General features: G+C 40.5%; 1 protein-coding gene across 1 annotated transcript in view; it reads right to left on the bottom strand.

The window, feature by feature from the left end:
• Positions 1–2,303: 2,303 nt before the first annotated feature.
• The window catches only part of SAMD3 (sterile alpha motif domain containing 3), a 35,213-nt gene continuing 16,689 nt past the window's right edge, over positions 2,304–20,827 (bottom strand). Inside the window, exons 6-10 of the mRNA XM_030945944.1 lie at positions 17,483–17,647; positions 5,075–5,278; positions 4,525–4,696; positions 2,812–2,894; positions 2,304–2,573 (exon numbers count right to left, since the gene is read on the bottom strand). Of these exons, the coding sequence (XP_030801804.1) occupies positions 2,304–2,573; positions 2,812–2,894; positions 4,525–4,696; positions 5,075–5,278; positions 17,483–17,647 (894 nt within the window). The remainder of the gene's footprint in view (positions 2,574–2,811; positions 2,895–4,524; positions 4,697–5,074; positions 5,279–17,482; positions 17,648–20,827) is intronic.

Here is a 20,827-nt window from a genome sequence, read left to right as displayed (position 1 = left end):
AGAGTTGGATCAGGTTTTTTGGCAGCCCTCTGTTCAGTGCTGCAGTGGGCAGTTGCTCAGCTGTAGAACTGAGAACAAACAGAACATTCCCATTGCACAGAGCTGGGAGAATGTTACATCTTCCCACAGATTTTGCTAGGCTTTTCTTTGGCTGGAGTTCTTAAGTTTTCACTCTCTGTGTCCCTTCCAGATCGTGTAGGTGACTGGTACCTGCCATAATATGAGGTGAAACAGGGTCAGTATTAAGTAAGTTGCATTGCTCTGTTAATTTCCTCCCATAGCATTGCATAAATAATATTTTTACATTTTGTTCAATATGTGTACGTTCAAATTGCACTCTTATTGTACTACAATACAAATAAAACCTGAACTGGAGCCTCTGTTACCTTTGTGTGTGCCCAGGACTCCCAGATGAACCCAGCTGCTCCTGATGGGTGTGGTGTGGAATGAATTCTCACTGTAGCTCAGTGCAGCCAGTAGTTATAAAAGAGCAACTTAGCTACTGCTGTGTGCCCTCTCCCTCAACACTTACTCCCAAAGCTCACATCCTCCTGGCCATTACAATCAGAATGACATTTATAGCCCTGGACTTTGTCACCACCAACACCTGAAGTTGCACAGGCAGGTCTGTAAAAAGCTAAATTCTTCTGTTTTCTTTCATTGTCTTCTTCTGTGTAGTTTATTTTCCTCTACCCTCTGTGTCTTTCCTGTGTGCGAGGTCTACAGCCTGCAGTGATAACCAACAAAGAGCAGCTCAACAGAGATTACCTGGGGATGTTAGCACCCCCCTGAATTTTTATTTACAACTACTTACAAAGTACTGTGGTTTAAGAAATTAATTTAAATTAATGCTGTTTACAAGAAGTAGAATAAACCTGACTTGAGCCCAATTTTTTATTCACACAGCTATCACACACAATAATGAGGACATACATAATCCTTACTGTTGTATCCCATATGATGAGGTAGCTGAGTGTAGCCACTTCTGTTACAAAAACTACAGTCAAAAAATTCACTTGGAAACTAAAACCACTCATCAGACTACTGAATCTCTGAAATGGCATTGGTTTTTGTTTTGTATCTGTGGTAGCCCAGCCCTCACACTGGTAAAGGTTCCCTGCATCCCATGGGAACCATGTGAAGCCTATAGCAGGAGAGTTTGGCCATCAAATGCAGCCATCTCCTCTCATCCTGAAGGATCTCCCACTGCAATCACTGCCTTGGAGTCACCCCTGCACAGCCAAAATTTACCAAAGCTTCCGTGATCTTCCAGGCTGTGTGTTTGAGTGTTTAAAGAATCATCATTACCACAGGTGCTGCTTTGCCTACACTGACATTTTGGAGCTGGTGGGAGATTGGTCTCTAACAGAAAACAGTGTTTTAATAAAAAGCCACTTTTTATTTCTAATTAATCCAATGGGTCCTGGCTGCTGTTCCTATCACAGGCACTTGTCCAAAGCCATGCACTACCAAAGAGTATCCCTTGGGATTTTCAGACCAGAGTTAAGAATAGAGTGTTGGGAAAGAGAGAAGGCTATGGAAGAAGAGAGGAGAGGGCTTCTACTCTGTGTGGGTAGACAGAGTCACCATGTGGAGAAAGCTGATTTGTTCCAGGGAACAAATTTGGAAAGAAAATGAGGCATTCCCTCTGCAGCACCAAAGCTGTGCTTACCAATGCACATGGCAGCATCCCAGGTAAGTCATTCTTGCTGCTTTGAGAGCTCGTCTTAGAATGCCTATTTAGTAAATTCAGGATAAATGTTAAAACAAAATGTATCATGTAAGAAGAAAACAGTAAAAAGTCACCATCCTGTAAATTGAAAATCAGGCCCACCAATTTAAACCACTAAAATCATTATATTAGGCTCTCAGCAATCATAACATTATGAAGTAATCATAATAAGTAAATGTTTAATTTGTGCCATTTCAAAACATTAACTGTATTACCATCTAAAGCAGTGAAATGCTTATGTTGGCTCTTAATTTTTTTTAATTGTTAAAATCAAAATATCTGATTTTTTCAAATGCTCCTTATAGAAAAATAATACATAACACATGAAGTAATCTAGAAAATTTTATTATCTCTAGACTGCTCTAAAATCTACATTTAAAATAATAAAATTGCTTGAGTTTAAATTTTTTTTTAGAAGTAGCCAGTACAATAAAAAAAGGAGGGCATTACTAAACATAGCTTTTAAATATACATACACTTTGAATAGAAAGAATGGCACAAAGGGATTTATTTTGACAAAATATCAAATGCTCCTGAGAGGAGTGCTGGGTGCACCATCAGGTACTGGATGCTAGGGTGTCTCCAGCCCTGTCTTTACTGGGGCGGGCAGGGATGCTGGGTTCCTCACCTCAAAGACCAGGGACTCCAGGAAGTTCAGTGTCCTGTGGATTCTCTTTGGGCATGGGATATCAAACACATGGAATGCAGCCACCAGTGCTGCCAGAGCCATGGCGCAGTCATCGAGCTGGGCCAGCTCTTCCCTTTCTATGTACAGGGCAAACTCACATGAATTCATGTTGAAGGGATTTTTCACTTCCAACACTGGTGTCACTGCCTTTACCTAAATTCAAAAAAGGTTATTTCAAATGATGCCACAACATTAAACAGGTCAGAGAATGAAGTAAGCCTGATAACATTCTTTCGAAGTTAGGTAGTATTTCTGTGAGTATTTCTACTCAAAAGGCAAGCTAATGTAACCTCTTCCCAGAACTAAGCTGAGCCACCAAAAGGCCAGGTGATGTGCATATGCAGGTGATAAAAGGAAAAGAGACCAAGGCTGCTGGTGCTCTGTCTCCTACCTCCTCGTTCACTGCAGCAAACAGACTGGAATCATCTCCAAAGACCTCTGGCAGGAGTAAACATGCAGCAGTCATTTTCATATCTGTCAAAAGCAAGGATTTCTACTAAATTACAAATGAAAACTTTCTGGCACTGCAGTATGCTGGAAAAACAGATTGCAGCCTATGTAATAGTTAACAGCTCAGTATTAGAGCTGTTGTTCAATCCACTTTGAAGAGCAGTTTGTACCACAGTCAATATTTAGGCAACTCAGCTGGTAATGAACATTAGTGTCAAATAATTCATGGGACTCTGCTACTCCATATTACAGTTCAATTTTCCTCACAATAAGTAAGTTGGCCTTTGGGTTGCTTTTAGTTGAGTTTGTGAGCTGAGTAGTCTTCCTGCTCTCACTGCCCTTCCCCAAACTCCTCTCTCCCCAGTAAACTGGAAGTCTGGGGAGTCCTGTTTCCAGGACTCTGCTTTGAAGGCTGTGGTACCAGCTGGTGCTGCAGAACCTCCTGACACCTGGTACCTACTATCCCTCTGGCTCAGCTGTTATTTACTATAACATCTTTTTTGCAGGTCAGGCTTCTGGCGTCATGTGCTTCACTGAACTTACCTCGCCATGCATTTATTATCTAGGTGCCAGGTTAAGTGGTTTGTGAGAGAAAAACAGAAAAGGAAAGGCCTTGGGACTTTACTAAGGCATGAGTCAAAATCTCTGTGGACATGCTGTATAAGAAAAGGGGAAATCACTTACTATATTCATAGATTTCCTTGGCCAAAGCTATGAAAAGAAAGTCCATAAAGGCCTTCTAGATTAGACTATTCATTGAAGAATTTTAATCTATCATGAGTACTTTTGTTTTTAATCTTAGCAAAGGAAATCCCCAGAATTTTAACCTACACTGCTTGCTTCTTTCAAAGATGACTTGGCAATAATTGAATGAAACTGCTATAGAACACACATGTCTTCATATGGTGTGACCTTGGATTGACATCCTGGAATTATTATGCCTGTTTGACAGAAAGTGAGTCTAAAGAGGACTTCTCAGAGAGCTGAGCTTGGGCAGCTGGGCAAGAACAGCAATTCTGAGTGACTGCTTGAAAAGTTCTGTCCCTGCAGGACCACACTCCCCAAACTTCTCAGACTGAAAGAAGCTGAATGCCAGCAGGTATCTGCTCCCCCACAGCCACGGTACATGGACCTCACCAGAGGCACCAGTCTGTGCCCTTTTTCCTGCACTGTGTCTCTGCAGAGACAAGGTGCCTGAAATGGTTAGTGGGAACTACTTCTTTAATTTTACTGGGGTAAAGATTATAACCATAGAAACTTGACTTGTAAAGGAAATTGGGTCTTTTTATGGGGCTATTTCTAAAGCAGAAAATTAGATTTCTGCAGGTATTTTTAGAAAATAATAAGCACTCATATCTAGAAATACATACTTCTGCTCATCTAGCAATACTTATTTTAAGGTAATTACTTACTTTATCAAACCTGCAGTCTTTTATTCCGTGAAAAAAAAGCTTCAATACTTGACTGACTTAATTTTCCTACTAATTTAGTAGCTTTTATTCTCAATGCTTCACCATCACTCTATATTTTCAAAGAAACCATAACATTTTTGCAATGTGTTTGCAGTACAATTGAAGCTAGTTTAGTTACATAAGTAAGAACAATTAGCTACAACAAAACTCTGATATTCAGAGCATAGGAGATTGGTACTGACATTTCAGAACGTCTTCCTCTGCGTGCTGCTTCAGATTTTCTTGCAGCATAATGTTAATTGGATTATTCCTCACCACATACAAGGACAATATGTTTTCTGAATAAATCTCCAAAATCTCGACTGTTTTCTTATGAATGTCCATGTGTGTGAGAAGCTGGAACTCCCTAAAAAGCTAAAAGAAAAACAAGTATTTGGTATTGCAAACCTCAAAACCAAAACTGTAAACAATGCATGCACTTTGAAGACAGGATAAAACTAGCTCAGTTAAATAAGATTATAAACTTGAGAGGGTGATGTAATTTTTTTTTCAAAGCAGGAAAGGAATACATCAAGTAACACCAAACCGTGACATTGGTGGTGTGTGTGGCACTTTTAACTCAGAATTGAAGTGATGAACCTTTTAAAATGGGATTAGCTTCAATATGAGCTAGATTAAAGAGAACATTGCTGACGGATACTTCAGTAGAAATATCCTGTGAAATACATGCCTACAGATGTATCACATCTATAACACAGGATTCAATGTCATTATTAAAAATAGTTCTGTTACCTGATAAGGGCATCTTAAGAAAGGAAATAGTCTAAGAATATCTTTTAAAGGTGCCTTATCGCTGATCATCTTTCTCCGTATTTCTATTGTCACATTCATTCTGTTATCCACTTCTTCCCAGTTCCTCTGAGTTTTCGTATATTCTCGATTAAGCCACTTAATATGTAAATCCATTGCACTGCCTTTAAGATGAGCAGGTTCTTCCTATGAAGAAATGAAGGACAGAATTGTAACAGATCAGCCTTTTTATCTGATTATTTGGCTTTTTTACCTTGTGTCATTTGATGTGACCTCTGTGATTTGAGTGTAGTTGAGCTCAGCAGAAAGGGTAGTGTGGTTTCAGTTCCAGCTCTCTGAACTCACCCTCGTATTCTAAGTTAGACTAAGGTCTGTTCTCATATAAAACTATACCTGCCAGCCAAGTCCCCCAAGCCCAAATTGCATATTTGAGGCTATTCATGAAATTCCTGTTCCTGTGTCTGGTTTTTCTCATTGTGGTTTATTGGAAATGAATAGTCAGTTCTAACGACAACTCAGTATTTAGCAATATTAACTCTGTATTACCAAGAGAATTTTAGTATTTTCCTCTTACCCATACAGGTCCTAAAAGTAGGAAAACTAACTTCCACAATTATGCAGCTGGAATTTTTACCCCCAAGGACACCAGCTGAACTAAAAAACCTTGTATTGAAAGCCATTATTTGAGCAGTTTGACTGTTAGTGTTTTCAAAAAGTATTTTTGTACATGAGGATAGTTAACAACCTTCCTCAAAATTATGGTTATTGTCCTGATGTAAATCCAAAACCAGTAATTACTGAGAGGAGGGGTGGCTATCCAAAGCAGTACACCAGCTGGAGTAGCCTGAGTGTAGCTTATCCATCAGTGGACACAGTGAATTTGCTCACTGAAACAAGCTGAGGGACATAGAGATGCACACAGATCCTCAGGCTGTGTTGCTGCTGGCTTCTCCTGTCTCTATTGTCACTGATGCAGCTGTGACTACACATGTGGGCAGCCTGTGGGTCAATGCCAGAGGGAGTTGAGACACTTCAAAATGCTCCCCAGAACATTCCCAACACAGAGCTGTGAAACACACAACATCCCAAACGACTTCACAGTGCTCTGCATGTGCAATTAAACTTTCCATTTTAATTAACATCCTTCTCTAAAATCATGCATGTGATATTCCAAGAATGGTTGCACAAAGCACACAGTGAAAAACCTGCCTCCCCTAGTATATATCCATAGACACCAATAACCATTATAGGCATCACAGAAGAAAATAAGATCTGCATGCAGGACAGATACCTAATGTGTGCCCTGCATGACTCCCTGGCCCTTGCTAGGATTCTGTACTAGCACAGTCTGCACTCTTTCTAATAGAGGATTTCAGTCTTAATTGTGTTACAACAGTAATGTGTGTTTGTGACCAGCTTGCATAGGCATTCCTGGCCTCTTCCTCAGAGCACAGGAGCAGAGGTGGGGAGACAAGTTAGTACCATACCCTCCCTACCTGCCTGGGAGAGGTGTTGGGAAAAAGTATAAATGATGAGTATATGGTGAGTTTGTCAAGACTTCACTACACTGGGGTTTGTGGACTCCCAAGCTTTATATTTAATAGCCTTCAGTCTTTATAGCTATACAGCCTTCAGTAGATTTGTTTTCTCCTTCAATTACTCTCCCAGTCACTTTTCCAACTCTCATAAAATCATGCCTTCCACAAAATCCTGCCTTAAATGTGGCAGTTTAACTATATGCTGTCAGAGGAAATACATTTATTTGTTTTTCTCCTGCTATTTCTGCTTCATAATTATCATATTGGATTCAAAACCTTTTCACCATCTCCATGCCACTATGGTTTTACAGATATGTCATATTCTGTCCTCAGCCATCTCTTTTCCAGCCGAGACCGTCCTAAGCTATTTAATCATTCCACATATGAAAGGTTGTCCATACTTTCAATTATCCTTGCTACTGTCTTTGCAAGCTTTCTAATTTCACTGTAGTTTTTATGAAATAGGTGTAGTATAACTTAAAAGTATTGTTGAGATGTACTGGAACACCACAGGCGCATACAGTGGAATAATGCATTGCCTTTCATTCCTTTCTTAAATAATTCTGTGTAATCAACTTTTTGTTGTTGTTGTTGTTGTTGTTGTTGTTGTTGTTTTGACTGCTGCATAGCATTGTGCCAGATATTCTTTGGCCTAGTATAAAAATAGCATTTGTGAATGGTACTAATAAGCTCAGAACCCGTCACTATAAGTGTTGTTAGGACTGGGTTTTCTCCTTGTGCCTTATTTTCAATCTATCAGAACTGAATTTTATCTGCTGGGTTTTTTTCCCCTGGAATGGGGTCCTTCTGCAATTCTTTGGTCTTTGTTTTTAGTATCCTTGGTAGCATCACAAAAGTGTGATGCCACACTAGACTACTTTTCCCATGTCATTTAGAAATATATTGAACTGCTTAAACTAAGCATTCGTAATCTTTTCCACTGTAAACCCCAACCATTTCTGCATAGCCTTGTTTGCTCTATCTTTTAACTGTTTATCCATTCAAGGACCTTCCTGTTTATCCCCTCAGATTATATCCTCTAAGAGCCTTTGAAAGGCATGTGCTAAAATCTCTTCTGAATTTAATGTAAACTATATCAGCTGGATTGCCTGTGTCCTCAGGGTTGTTGAATACTTCAAAGAACTAATGAATTTGGGAAGAATTAGGTCTGTTTACCGAAACTTTGTTGATTCCTTCTTAATGTGTTAAACTCTTGGGTCTGCATTACAGTTCTTGCCAACTTGGCCAGTGAAAACAGAAAGTTTCTTGGTCCATATGTTCTCTAGCTCTCTTCTGAAACTCTAGAAACTGTCATGAAATTAGTTACTTCCAATTATCTAGTATGAGAAAAATTGTACATCACAATTTAAAAATTACCTATTTTATCCTTGGACACCGCTGAAAATTTTGCGCAAGTGCTTGATCCTGGAAATGTGTTACTGCTCATTTTAGTGAATTATTCTGTCCCCTTTAGTGACATGCATGTCTTGAGACAGATGCCCTGAAGAATGCCTATAAAGAATGGCCCCAGTAATGTGATCATCTGAACTCCCCTACTGAGAATCCTTGCAAATCTACCTCGTTTTTCTGGTATGGCTTTATATTCTGCCAGCCACCCTGTACCTAGGGAATGCACCTTGAGCACTCCTGTCCCTTAGCAGTATCAGGCTTCTTGCTTCTCACCCTGGGTGAGAAAGCCTCTATAACCAGTGCAAAAAAGGCAGAAAGCCACAAAAAACAATTCTGTGTAAATGTCCATCAGATCACTCAGAGTCATCAGAGTTTTGTTTTGCTGCTGGTGTGTCATCTCTGCAAGCTTCCTGCATCAGCCTTTGATGGTTTCTGGTATGAAATTTATATTGGTTACTACCATGAATACCATACTAGTATTTACATATTTGCAATCGGGCCATTCAGCTACTCCTTAACCTGCTAACTTGCCCTAAGTTGGACAGGCTGTCCCTTGCTTCACTGTGACCAGTGCACAGAACCAAGGGATGACCCATTTTGTCAGTCTCAAGATACCTACGCTTTCTCACACACACAAACTTGGGCAGTTGTTAGGGCTTTTAAAATTACATTTATGTTTTTATGCTGTGCAAGAGATAGCTTGAAGTCTCTGACTCCAAACAGCCCTTTCACTACTGGTTTCTCCTGCAGGTCTGCTTCCAGGCCTGCCCATAAAGCAGGAACCTCCTCAGCCAGCTGATGTGGAACATGGTGGCTCATTCCCTGAGGGCCTGTCACCTTCAGTGCCTTACTCGCAGAGACAAGAAAGCAAAACAACTCAACTCAGTGTGCTGCAACCACAGACTGACTGACTGGGTTGCTTAGAAACAAACATGAGAAGAAGTTGTGACCTTTACACCAGCTTCTCTCCAGCCCCTTTGTCAAGGCAAACACTGCTTGATTTGATGGACTTTCCCTATGGTCAGCTCTGTCCTTGAGAGCTAGTTTAGCTGATGATATCATTAATTAGCTAAAGGAGACCATTTGACATTTTCATCAGTGGCAATGGCAAGTCACCAACAGAAATATGGCAGCAGTATAAGGAAGAATTGCTGTCATAGCTATTTATTAGGGGGGGAAAATAGCAATGGAAGGCTAAACTTTGCAGTGTAAATCACCTAATACTTGGGAGAAGTCAGTGTTAGAACTGGTTGCCTTGCAGTGTTCATCCTGCTGAAAACAATCACCATCTGTAATCTTTCCAACTTCTTTGTGAATAAGTTAGCTTTTAAGGTAAGTGGAAAGGGGAGAGGTGCTTTCTTTTGGTGGAAATAAGTTATCTCAGTGGGACGCCCATTTAATTGGAGAATGATTCCAAGTGTCCTTTAAAATATTTTATAGCTAATTTTAACATTGCAGGAGGAATCTGGGTTTGGGAAGCTGGTTACTGAATTGGCTTATCAGCCCGCCAAGTCTTTATGTAGGGAGGACTCTAGATCCTCTCCACTTCAACCATCACAGCGAGAAAGCCAGCTATAGCACAGCAATATTCCAGTAAAATTTGACCATAAGGTTAAAGCTCAGTTATTTTGATAATGTGCAAAACCAATCCTAGACCAAAGCTGGGATCTCATCTCAATGCCTGAAGAAGCCACAGCTAACAGTTCAGCATGTATATCAGATAGACCTGAAAAACCAGCCTCATTAAATGAGGAATCTTTCTTCTTGAGGTCACCAGATCCCTCTGGCCAGATTTTCAGTTGCGTCACCAGTAAGATCCATTTCAGTTGCAACAATAAGAATGTTAATTGGTGATATTTAATTTTTGTCTTGTTTAGCAATGTGCATGCTTAGTTTATAAGGTAAAGGGTTTCCTTTCTTTTTAAACAAACAAAAAAATTGATTAAAAATAAATATTTCTGGAACAACAAAAATTTATTTCACAGTCTTTAAATAAGAAGCTGCCTTATAATCACAAGCTTATGAGAAGTGCAGCAGAACAGAGAAAAAGGCAAAAGGATGTGGAAAGGAAGTTAATGAGGTAAGCAGAGGATACCTAGTACCTGTCAGAGTAACCCAGCCCTAGCCTGCAGGATGGTCCTGCCAAGGCTCTTACTCATTCTGTTGGATTCACACTCAAAGGTGACAGCAGTAGGGAGCCCATCCCTTAGTGCCCATGCCCACAAACACTCTTTGACTTCTTGTCATCTCAGGTATCTGTGACTGAAGACGCCAAGTCTGGGAGGCACACAGGTTGTAAGGCTCTTTGCCTACACTCCAGATGACTTTTGACTGACTCCCCACCTGCTATTCACAGTTCTACTTGGAACCATATACAAGCAGACTGTTTTAAGATGCTCACATTAAAGCAAGAAAACAGACCAACAAAAAACTACTAGACTCCAAATTCCTAATTCCTCCCATCTCCTGAAGCAAGAGGATAGTCATTTGATTGGAGGCAGGTTTCTAAATAAAGGCCTCATTCCTAAATGTCCTTTTGATGGATCTTGATACTTCCCAAGATGCAAGATTGTATTAGCATCTTCTTGAAAAAAGCCCCAGCTAGCAGGGCACCTTCATGAAGCAGTGTCAGAGCCAAGGCAGTAAAACTGCTGTTTGTGAGGCGGGAGGGAGCAATTCTTCTGCATGATGTGATCTCCAAGGTCTAAGCTCTCAGTTACTGTTGAAAGCCAGCATCATAAATTGTAAAGGACATGAATGGTAACACCAAACATGACTGCCTAATCAAAGAGTGATGAAAGCGCCTTTGCCCTGGACAGCAGACAACTCTTTGCTCTTTACATGGGTTTAGACCAATTCCTGACTGGTAAATGTGGCCTCATTGTTGCTAAGGACAAAGATAGAGATCTCTTGTTTGATGAATGCCAACAGGACCTACAGGCTCCTCAGTTTCAGAGAGTGAATTCAAATAGGAGCAATGGAGTTAAAGAGGTATATGTGAGAACATTACTACATGCTGTCAGTCTGCTCACTGCCAACCAGTGATCCAGGTTCCTCACCTGGGATGCTCTGGAAATATTTCTTTGAGGCAACTCCTTTGGATGGAGATTAATCTGCTTGCTGGAAAGCAATGTAGAAAACATCTGATGGTAATGAGAACCATCTCCTGGAACAGCAGTGCTGTGCAGACAGGTTCAGTGGGATCAGCACTGAATGGGAAGTTCTTTAAAACCATACATTAGGACTGGGATGCTGATGGGTTGGTACAGCCTCCATCTTTCATTATTATTGCTCTTGACAGCTTCCAGCAGCTGCTAATAATATTTCCTTTGAAAAACACATTTCAAATTTTCCTTGCTAGATGCCAATGCATATTCCAAGTCATGTTATTATTAAGAGCATTGATGTTGCCAACACTTCTTGATTGCTGGGTCTACCTGCATTAGTTAGCATCAACACTCAAGGCACTTACACAAGAAAGCCTGATGGTAGTTAGGACTCTTATCTTTTCCATTAATTGGCTTTTATAATTTCTTCAGGGTGAGAAGCAGCTTTCACTGTTACTTAAGCAAACATAATCTCTGTGTCTTGATAGTTGAATACTGAAAAGTGGGTCTTGCTATTTTGGACCTCATACAGTCACAAGGCATCATAAAAGCACAGTGTATAGACCAGTTTTTTGCTACCACTGTTGTAAGGGACAGCCCTTTTTTCTGTGGTGACAATCAGGGTTATTGGAATGACATTTACTATGATGAACATAGGGCCGTTTTATATCAGGAGGAGTGATCAAAACAGGCAATGAGAGAAAGTGAAGGTATGTTCAAAAAAACCCCAAACACTGGAGACTGATCTGGAACAAGTATGAATCTAAAAAGGCAGCTGTAAACTGGGCACTGCTCAAGGCCCATCTTCTCATCCTGGATGGTGGGAGAGAATTGAGAAGACATCAAAACCATGCCCCACCTCTCACATCCAAACACTGCACACAAAGACAGGTGAAACAGCATGGACAGGCTGCTTTCAAGCAAAATGAGTGTGTAACCATCAGCAGGATCCACATTGACTTGTACTCCAATGAGATGCTTAACTAAGGCAGGCTTTGCTTTAATTACACATAATTGCCTTTTTGAGCCAGGCAGGCAACTTCAGAACTAGATTTACGTGCCAGTGCTAACCAAAAACTTCCAAAGTCATGTAAGTCAGCCTATTTCTGACCACAACAACTGCTTTCTGATTTTGTCAGCTGCATAAGCAAAATGAGAGAAATCTGTTTTCCTCTACCAAGGAACAACCTGTGCTTGACAATTTAACTCACATAACAATGAAGACACTGCCTGACACAAATAAGAAGGTGAAGTGCAAGATGTATCCCGGGGATTTGTGTTTAAAGCTTTTGCTTTGACTTAAAAGCATTTCAAAATATTAACTAAGCAACACTACATGCTCAAAGTTTGATGTATGCACATCAAAGTTTTAGTGGAAAAATCACATTACAACAGTTCCGTACAGCCATTGAAGGATCATTTATATATGCCTGCTCACATTCTAGCTGTGCAAACATTCAAATGCCTTATTTGGAGACCATTAATCTTAGAGGGAAAGGTGCTATCACCCCTGTTTCATTTGGGCATGGCATTCTCAGCAGACATGGCACCTAATGCTCTGCCTGCCAATAGTGCCATAAGATTGAGCCAAGAGAATTTTAGCATCTCGTACACAAGCTGTTCATCCTCTGAGAATTTTACAGACACTTAGCTCTCTTTTTCCCTTGCTGTTGCCTTATTTTTCTCATTCCTCCCTTTTTCTCCAGTCATCATTTTCCAAATCCTATTCTTTTTAGAGCCCTTGAAATCTTGTTTCAAGTTTCTGACTCCTGCAGTGGCATAAGATCATTGACAAACATGATGTTAGTTATCACCTCAAAGAAAAGCCTATCCCTAGGAAATGTCTACCTTGCCTAATTTACCTAATCTGAGATAAAAGAGACTCCATCTCAGGGTAGACTTCACTCAGCCCTGATTCCTTCTTTCATCAGAAAAGGCAGTTTCCAGATAAAAACAACAGGGTAAATTTCACCATTCTTGTACTGCGTGATACCACCAAAGCAAGGACAAATGGTGCACCTCCTTGGCCAGGGGGCTTCTCTGCTCTTCATTTAGTCCTCTTGGCACAGAATGTGCACATTCACCAGTTTCAAAATTCCCGCTTATCTTCCCTGTACAGGAATATCAATAGATGTCCAACTTTGTGAGTTAAAGTTTCTGCAGAATCCTTCTGCTTCTCCCAGTCAAAGTTCTCATCAAAGCACTTCTTGTCTCTATCTCATTGACACAGAAAGAAGATGGTGTGACGGTGCCCCCTTTATAAATTGTTTTCATTTTGTTATTCCCGGCTCTGCTGGGTGTGGCAAATACTCCCATTTATCCGCAAACATCTACTGCTATCTTAGCTGACATCCTGTCAGAGCCTATTTTTCCTTTTCACACCTAACTCCAAATTTATTTGTGTGACAGCTTCAGAGAAACCCTGATGATCTCACAAACAGGCTGTCATAAGATGTAAGAAATCAGAGGCTTTAGAAGAGGGACTGTACACTCCATTTTTGTTTAATATCAAGAACTACTAGCAGTCTTCTAGGCTGTTATATTCCCTTACATTTCAGGAAGCTTAAGATACCCTTGGGTACTCCCTTTGCTGAGATATTTTCTTATTTAATGTCTGGGATAGATTGAAGGAGCTTAATCCAGCTGCATAGATACAGCTATTTAGTGGCATTTGAGATATCATAAGAGTATCCCAGAAGCCTCTGAGAACAGAATATGATACTGGACCTATGGGAAACACACACCTCTGAATTGGCAGGTTAAGCCATGCAGGCTATCTGGGGGCTTTTTCATTTCTGTATTCAGCTAACTAAGTTGACAGTGAAGTCACGCATTCCATGAACAGCACTGCTTTAGACTGGCAAGATTTTCAAACTTAAAGATCTGAAAGGGAAAATTTGCTCTTTGGTCACTGCCCCTGGGCAGACTAAAATAGTGTTTGAGCCATAAGCTCTCAAGGTATGCAAGGCAATCATCAGCTCTAACCCCATTTCCTTCTCCATCACCTTTTGCCTTCTGGCAATCCTTTGGCCAGGGACCAGGAAGGTCCTATCTTTATGTTTCTTCTGGCTCCCTCACGTCTAGGGCCCTTCCTATTACAACTGGCAGGAGGTGGTTTCCCTCACAGCCTGAAGGACCATAAATCTAACAAGCCCTTAGGGCAAAGGAAGGGGGCTGGATGCGAAAAAAATAATGAGACCAGTCAGAACAAGCCACTGAATGGCTGGTTTAGCAGTAATCCCACCCTTGCCACAGAGGGGAGACTGGTTTGCTTTTCTTATGTATTTTAACAGTGTGATCACCCTTGTCATGGAAAGTACCTTCCATTTGCAGCAGATGAAGGTCATTATCATTACAAAACACTCTCCCCTGGATTACTGCAGCTCCAAGATATTTTCCTGACTGTGGAAAATGACTGAGAAGGATTCTCACACCATAGCCATAAAATTTGTTGTTTATGGAGGCTTTCCTGATAAAACTCTGAATATCCCTCAGACACAGAGACTCAAATTAATGTCTGCCAGGCACAGTCCAAGCTTCTTTCCCTGGTGGTGCAACCTGATGGATATTTATAGGCAGCATCATTTAAATAAATCTCTTTTAGTGACAGACACCTCTAGCATGGGTTTATGTGCTTACTTACTGTAATCCTGCTGCCCTGCACTTGCTCAAGACCTTTCACGTGATGCTACTCACTAGAAAAAAAGAGTAGCTACTCTTCAATCTTGTTTGAATATAATGCTCTGTAATGAGGAATACATCAGCAGATGCTTTGAAGAAACTGGAGGAGAAAGACAGATGCTGCACCTGGCAGCAATGCCCTCCATGGGAGCATAGCTTGCCGAGTATGCTCGAGTTGCTTTTGAAGGAAGAATGCCTGCGTGGAAGGTAAAGGGGCTTGGGCAGTCCAAGGGGCAGACATCATCTGGCTCAAAACATCACAGGAAGATCATCCTGGCAAGCAGATGGATTTTCATATGAAGAAGTAAAAAGATTGGTAAAGGGTTTTATTAGTAGTAATAACTTTATTACTCTTCTCACATAAAATAAATGCCAGGTATAACAGTGAGACATTTGCGATCAGTAAACAATCTTTTTATCAGTTTCCTGCCATTAACAATCCAAGACCATACTGACACAAAGCACACACGACAGGGTGACAGCTTATGGCTGCTCAGAAACTAAAGCTCGATACAGAAGTCAGCCGTGTGACTGGTAAGTAGGTCATCTGCTGGGAACAGCTGTGCTCCCTCATCTGCATAGCTCTGCCAGTCGGCTTTGACCTGTAATGCCCTAAATGTCCTACTCCGCCTATCTAAAGGAGACTGTGGTGGCCCAAGGGCACTAAGAATCCTTCACTGACTATTCTCCAAAGGTCTCCTTAACCTCGAATTAATTTCCCCCCATTTTACCTCAATTAATTTTGATGTGTTGGCTTCTAGTTCACACAAGGCTGATTCATTCTTCCAGTCTTGGAAAAGGGATGAAGACAAGGGGATCTGGCAAACAGTAATTTGAATATAATTTGGGTTTGCCTGTGGTATTGGCTTCTAGATAAAATATTCATTTTTTGAGACTAAGACACAAACAGTTTCTATTTTTCATAGAGTAGTCAGTGCAAAGGATTTGCAGGAAAGTGCCTTTATGTGTGTTCCTAAATGTACAGAATGAAAATCCCCACTGCTTTTGTTAAAAATAATATGAAACATTTTGTTCCATTTTGCAGATGCGTAGAGACATAATTTAGGATCTCAGAGTCAGACATTGCTGCTTTCAATGTAGAATTTAAAACTAACATTTAAAACTAACTTTTGATTCCCTCAAATTATGGAATACATTCTTAATCCTTAATAGGGTCCACAAGTGTTGATTCTTGCATTTATATTTGTATTTTATTTATAAATATATGTTCAGGATACAGGGAAAATGAGAGAGAGAGAGAGAGAGAAAGGAAAGTTGTTTAGAGATATTCAGCATCCTCTCACCACCTTTAAGTTTAACCCTTAATTTGCTTACAACATTCAGGCTAGCAAAAAAGGCCTAGGCCTTTAGAGGAGATGCAATATTTGTCTTTAATTTCTAAAGCAAACAAGGGTGACCAGTGCTGGCCGCGGTCAATGCAGTTAAAGAGTGGCAATTCCTGGTCTGCAGAAGCACAGCACAGAGCAGTTACACCTTCTCTACAGATAAATTAAGTTTAGCAAGCAGCCCCTACAGGATCACTCCAAAGCCCTTCACACTGAGCTCACAAGACAGAAAAGATCCACATGTGCCCTTTCCAAGCTTTAGCAGATAAAGGATGGTTAACTCTTGATGTGCACACAAAACCAGGAGCTTGTAATTTCTTCTTTTACTGGGTGTGAGACTGTTTATTGTTTTGCACTGAAGTCACAGGTTTCTTACTTCACAGATGCTGCAAACCCTACAACTAAAGCAGGCAAGAAGGGGTGTGTTTATTCCTGAACATATCAACCCAAAGGTAACAAACAGAAATTACTGAAATTTCTGAAAACCAATGCAAACATGTATTTGCATTTTGCATAGGAAACTAAAGCCACCTTCAAACACAAGGGCAATATATGCAGAAATGCATCCAACAAACCACTCTTGTTCCCTAAATACAGGGTCCAGTAAATAGCAGGATGAACATGGATAAGCTAAAGATAAATATCTACTTACATATTTTCTTTATCACATTTGGACAATTGTTTAAATTTTACCATGTTTTAATTACAGCACAAAGAGGTGTGTGCAGTATTGGCAAACCTGGAACCTTAATGAATTTATGAAAGTGTATAAATTAATCAGTATGCTTCAGACACTTACAGAACAGTGATAACTCTATGAATTCTCCAACTAAAGGAATACACAACAACTGCATGCATAGATTTGTAAACATGCCCATGTATATCACACGTCTACGCAAACAGATTTTAAATAACAAATCTGACAGTAGGATTTTTGCTACCAGCTCAAATACCTCTTTGCATTCTCATTTGTACTGAGGCTTCAGCTAGTAGACATAATTCTCTATTGTTTTTTACTCTAATTGGAGGTATACAATCAAAAGCAGAATAGAAATACTGCATTTAAAAAAACAGACAGTATTTTCTGTCCAACCTACAACTCTAAATGACAACAAATGTGCAAGGTGTCCAGTATCAGGTTTAGCTCTGTTATTGATACTTAAAAAGCCAAGAGTCTGGCTATGTGACAAGCTCTATACAAAATGTGTTTAAATGGGATGAGATCAGTTCTCCACTTTACTGGCTGGCGGCCTTGTTGTCAACAGAGGAGCTAAAAGACTGAACTCAGTCAAGCACCAAAAATCTTACCTCTACCTTCCCCTGGATAGCCTCAAAAGTATTTTCAGCAAAAGATTTTCTGCTCTGTCCCCTCCTGTGGCCAAATTTGCATTTGTTCCTCAGGACTTGCTCATCATCTTCAATGGGTCTCCGCACGTATTTGAAACGATCTTTAAGGGCCCGTTTCCACAGCAACTACATGGGGGGAAAAATAGCTGTCATTACAAGTATCTGTCAAGAATTTGCCCCAGCCTAAAGCAGGTCACTTTTTTTAACTAACTCTACAGAAAAGTGTTTGCCATTAAGCAGAGAAAGGCTCATAGGGCAGCACCACCGTTGGCTTCAGGATGGTAGGGAACACAAGCACCTGTGATAGATGGCTCTACAGCAACCAACAGCTGGACTAATGGCACTACTGTGGCTTGCTGAGGACAACAGTAATTGAATCTAAGGGTTACATCTATCCCAGGCTACCAGCGAAACTGCACTGTTGTCCCTTCCTCAGCTCCTACTTTATGCTCCATTCATGACATTGGGTTGTGAAACTACATAGTGAAGCAGATCAGCTCACAGATACAACAGAAATTGCTGTGGGGGTTGGGGGGGGGTGGTGATGTTTGGTGATTTGTTTTGTTTTTTGTTTTTTTTTGGTTTAGTGCATTATTTTTCCTATGCCTCTGGCAGTATCTGACTGGTTGCACAGTTTCATGATTATTGTGTCTAACAGAAGGGAGTGGGAAAGACAGTGTGGCACTGCCTTTTGCTGGGAGCCTACTGTTATACTGGATCAAGGGTACTTTTAAACTGAACTCTAAATTGCTGAATTAAGAGAATGCTTTAAATAGGTTCTAGCACTTGTAAGACACCTCAAGGTATGTTAAGCGCAACTTAAAGGCATTTCTGCATTGCAAGAAGATGCAGGTCCTGTTTAATGCAGCCATTCATCATTCCTTGGCAGTCAGAGGCAGAGCTTACAAGGGCCCCAGTGCTTCTGTCACCCTCTTACCCTCTTGTATTTCTTTATTCAGTTATTGAAAAGTCACTGCTGAAAGTTGTAGGGACAGCAACTTCCTCATGCATCCTTAAGGACCAATGGCCATTTGCATGTGGCCCAAAGCTGGATGTCCCATGGCAGGAGCTAGCCATGACATTGACACTCCAGGAAGCAATTTCTAAGCAAAGGCTGTTCAACACATCTGCAGGCACAACCTGCAGTTTTGAACAGTTTTGTCATTCCTCAAAATCACTTGCATATTCCAGTTACTGGGGAGTGTTTGAGAGTCAGATGGAAAAAAATCAGTCAGAAAGTGACTGTAAATTAAAAGATGTGAAGGAATTAAAATATGTTACTTCGTTTTCTAAAACTGACTCCAATATTACACTCACTTAATACTATACTCAAGCCTGTACCCACTGACATGCTGAACACAATATAAACAGAAGAATGATTACCCTAAATTTCTTACCAAAATGGTGTCATTTATTACCGAAGGTCACATGATATGAAAGGTCAACTTGACATAAACCAGAACTCAGTAGAAGTAGACTAGGTAGTACAATATTGCAGTGAGTCAGGCATGGCTGCCCTTCTCACTCACAGGATATAGACAAGATGGTTTCTCAAGAGATGGTGGTGAAGGCAATGTGACCTTGCATTTCTCCTGCCAAGCTTACTGTTCCCACTCCCCAGGCTCTTGCTGACTTACAGGCCCTCTATCCTAAAGGCAAGACCTCCATTAATGGTGAAAAATTAGAGTGGAAGAGCTATGAGACTACAACCCCTGTGGTCTCTACTTCAGCTCTTCTTGAGCAGCCCTGGGCCTACCAGGGCAGCAGTGCCCTTCCTAGGGGGACACTCACTGCCACCCACCTAGGTGCCCTTACCAAAGTATCTTTTCACAGCCAGTCACAGTTCAACATCCAAGAACTGGAAAGAAAGCAGGCCCATCTGCATTTCTAGTATGCAAACTTCAGGCTTAGGGTTCTGCCAGAACAGAAGTCACATCAGCACTAACCTAAAGATAATGACTAAAAATAGAATACAACTGCTCACCCAGACCTCTCACAAGGCATAGTCACTGCCTCAAGATGAGTATTACACCTCAGCACCATTTTCAGAAGCAGTAAGGTGACTACATGCCTTGAAAATCCCACTTGTTGTTCACCTGAACCATTAAGGTCCCTAAATACATTTATAGATCTGGCCTTACGCATTTTGATGCAAATACCTCATCATTATATGCTTAGCAAAATTTATGCCTAGCTTGCTATTTTAAGGTTCCTAAGAAAAGCAAACAAAAACCTTAGTTTAATGCTTCTTTGAAGTGTTTAACAGATGTTACAATATTTTAAAACATGATCATCCCAGAATATATTAGCAGCTGACAATTTAAGCATCCCTGTAGTTAAGCTTCACACAGCTTCTTTCTTTTGAAAATCTTTATTTGGCTAGAAGATATTTTTGCTTATTCTTTCACATGAAAGAATATGCTGACACCTATTCAAGGCTTTAAATATCCCACGAAGTTCAAAACTTTCAGCTGTTTCATTCTCCAGTCCCCCCAATAAATTAAGAATTTTAATTAAATCTATTCCGATAATAAGATTGTCATAAACTTAGGCAAGTCCCCTCTCACATACCTATTTCCAGAATGAGACTGCAGGCACATACATTTATGTGGTTTCCCTTGTGGGTAAGGCATGCTCTAAAAAGGATGTTTTTGTTACCATTTTTGAACCAAGAATTTTATTTTCTTATAGTTTTCCTGCTCTCCCCAGTTTCCCCCAAACACCATCCCAGGAAGGTTTACCTTCCTGGTAAAGGAGTAGGAGGATTAGCCTGTGCCTCTCTGACATAGGAGGGAAAGGATTACACACAGATTAAAATCAGTAATTTACTAGCAAATAATCACTTTGTGTGCAGCAGTTACATAAATGGGGCATGCCAACAGTGGCACCCTGGGTTTCACAGGCATCACTCCGCAGCCACAAGCTCAGGGGAGCTGCTTATTGCAAAGCCCAGCCAAAAGGGCAAGTGGTGTGGAGCAGGGAGCCCTGCCTCTCCCTTCCTCATGTCATGTTTTCTTGGAACCATATGATTTTCAAAAGGTTGGCTGAAATGAAATTGAATAAGGGAAATGATTCTTTCCAAATTGCTGGGTTTAAGCCTTGCAAAATGGACAAGCACAGGTAGATAGAACATCTTGCAAGTTGTCAAGAAACTGTCATGCCAATTTGCTTTTGACTGCTGTGTTTATGACCTTCACTTTTTCTATATAAGCTATTTGTCTGTAACTTACAAATGTTGTACTGGTTACAATACACATCACAAATCAAACTATTTCATGATTAAATGAAGACTTTTATTTTTTTAAA

Source organism: Camarhynchus parvulus, chromosome 3, assembly GCF_901933205.1.
Source record: "Camarhynchus parvulus chromosome 3, STF_HiC, whole genome shotgun sequence".
Lineage (NCBI taxonomy): Eukaryota > Metazoa > Chordata > Aves > Passeriformes > Thraupidae > Camarhynchus > Camarhynchus parvulus.
This window is presented reverse-complemented; position numbering and strand designations above follow the sequence as displayed.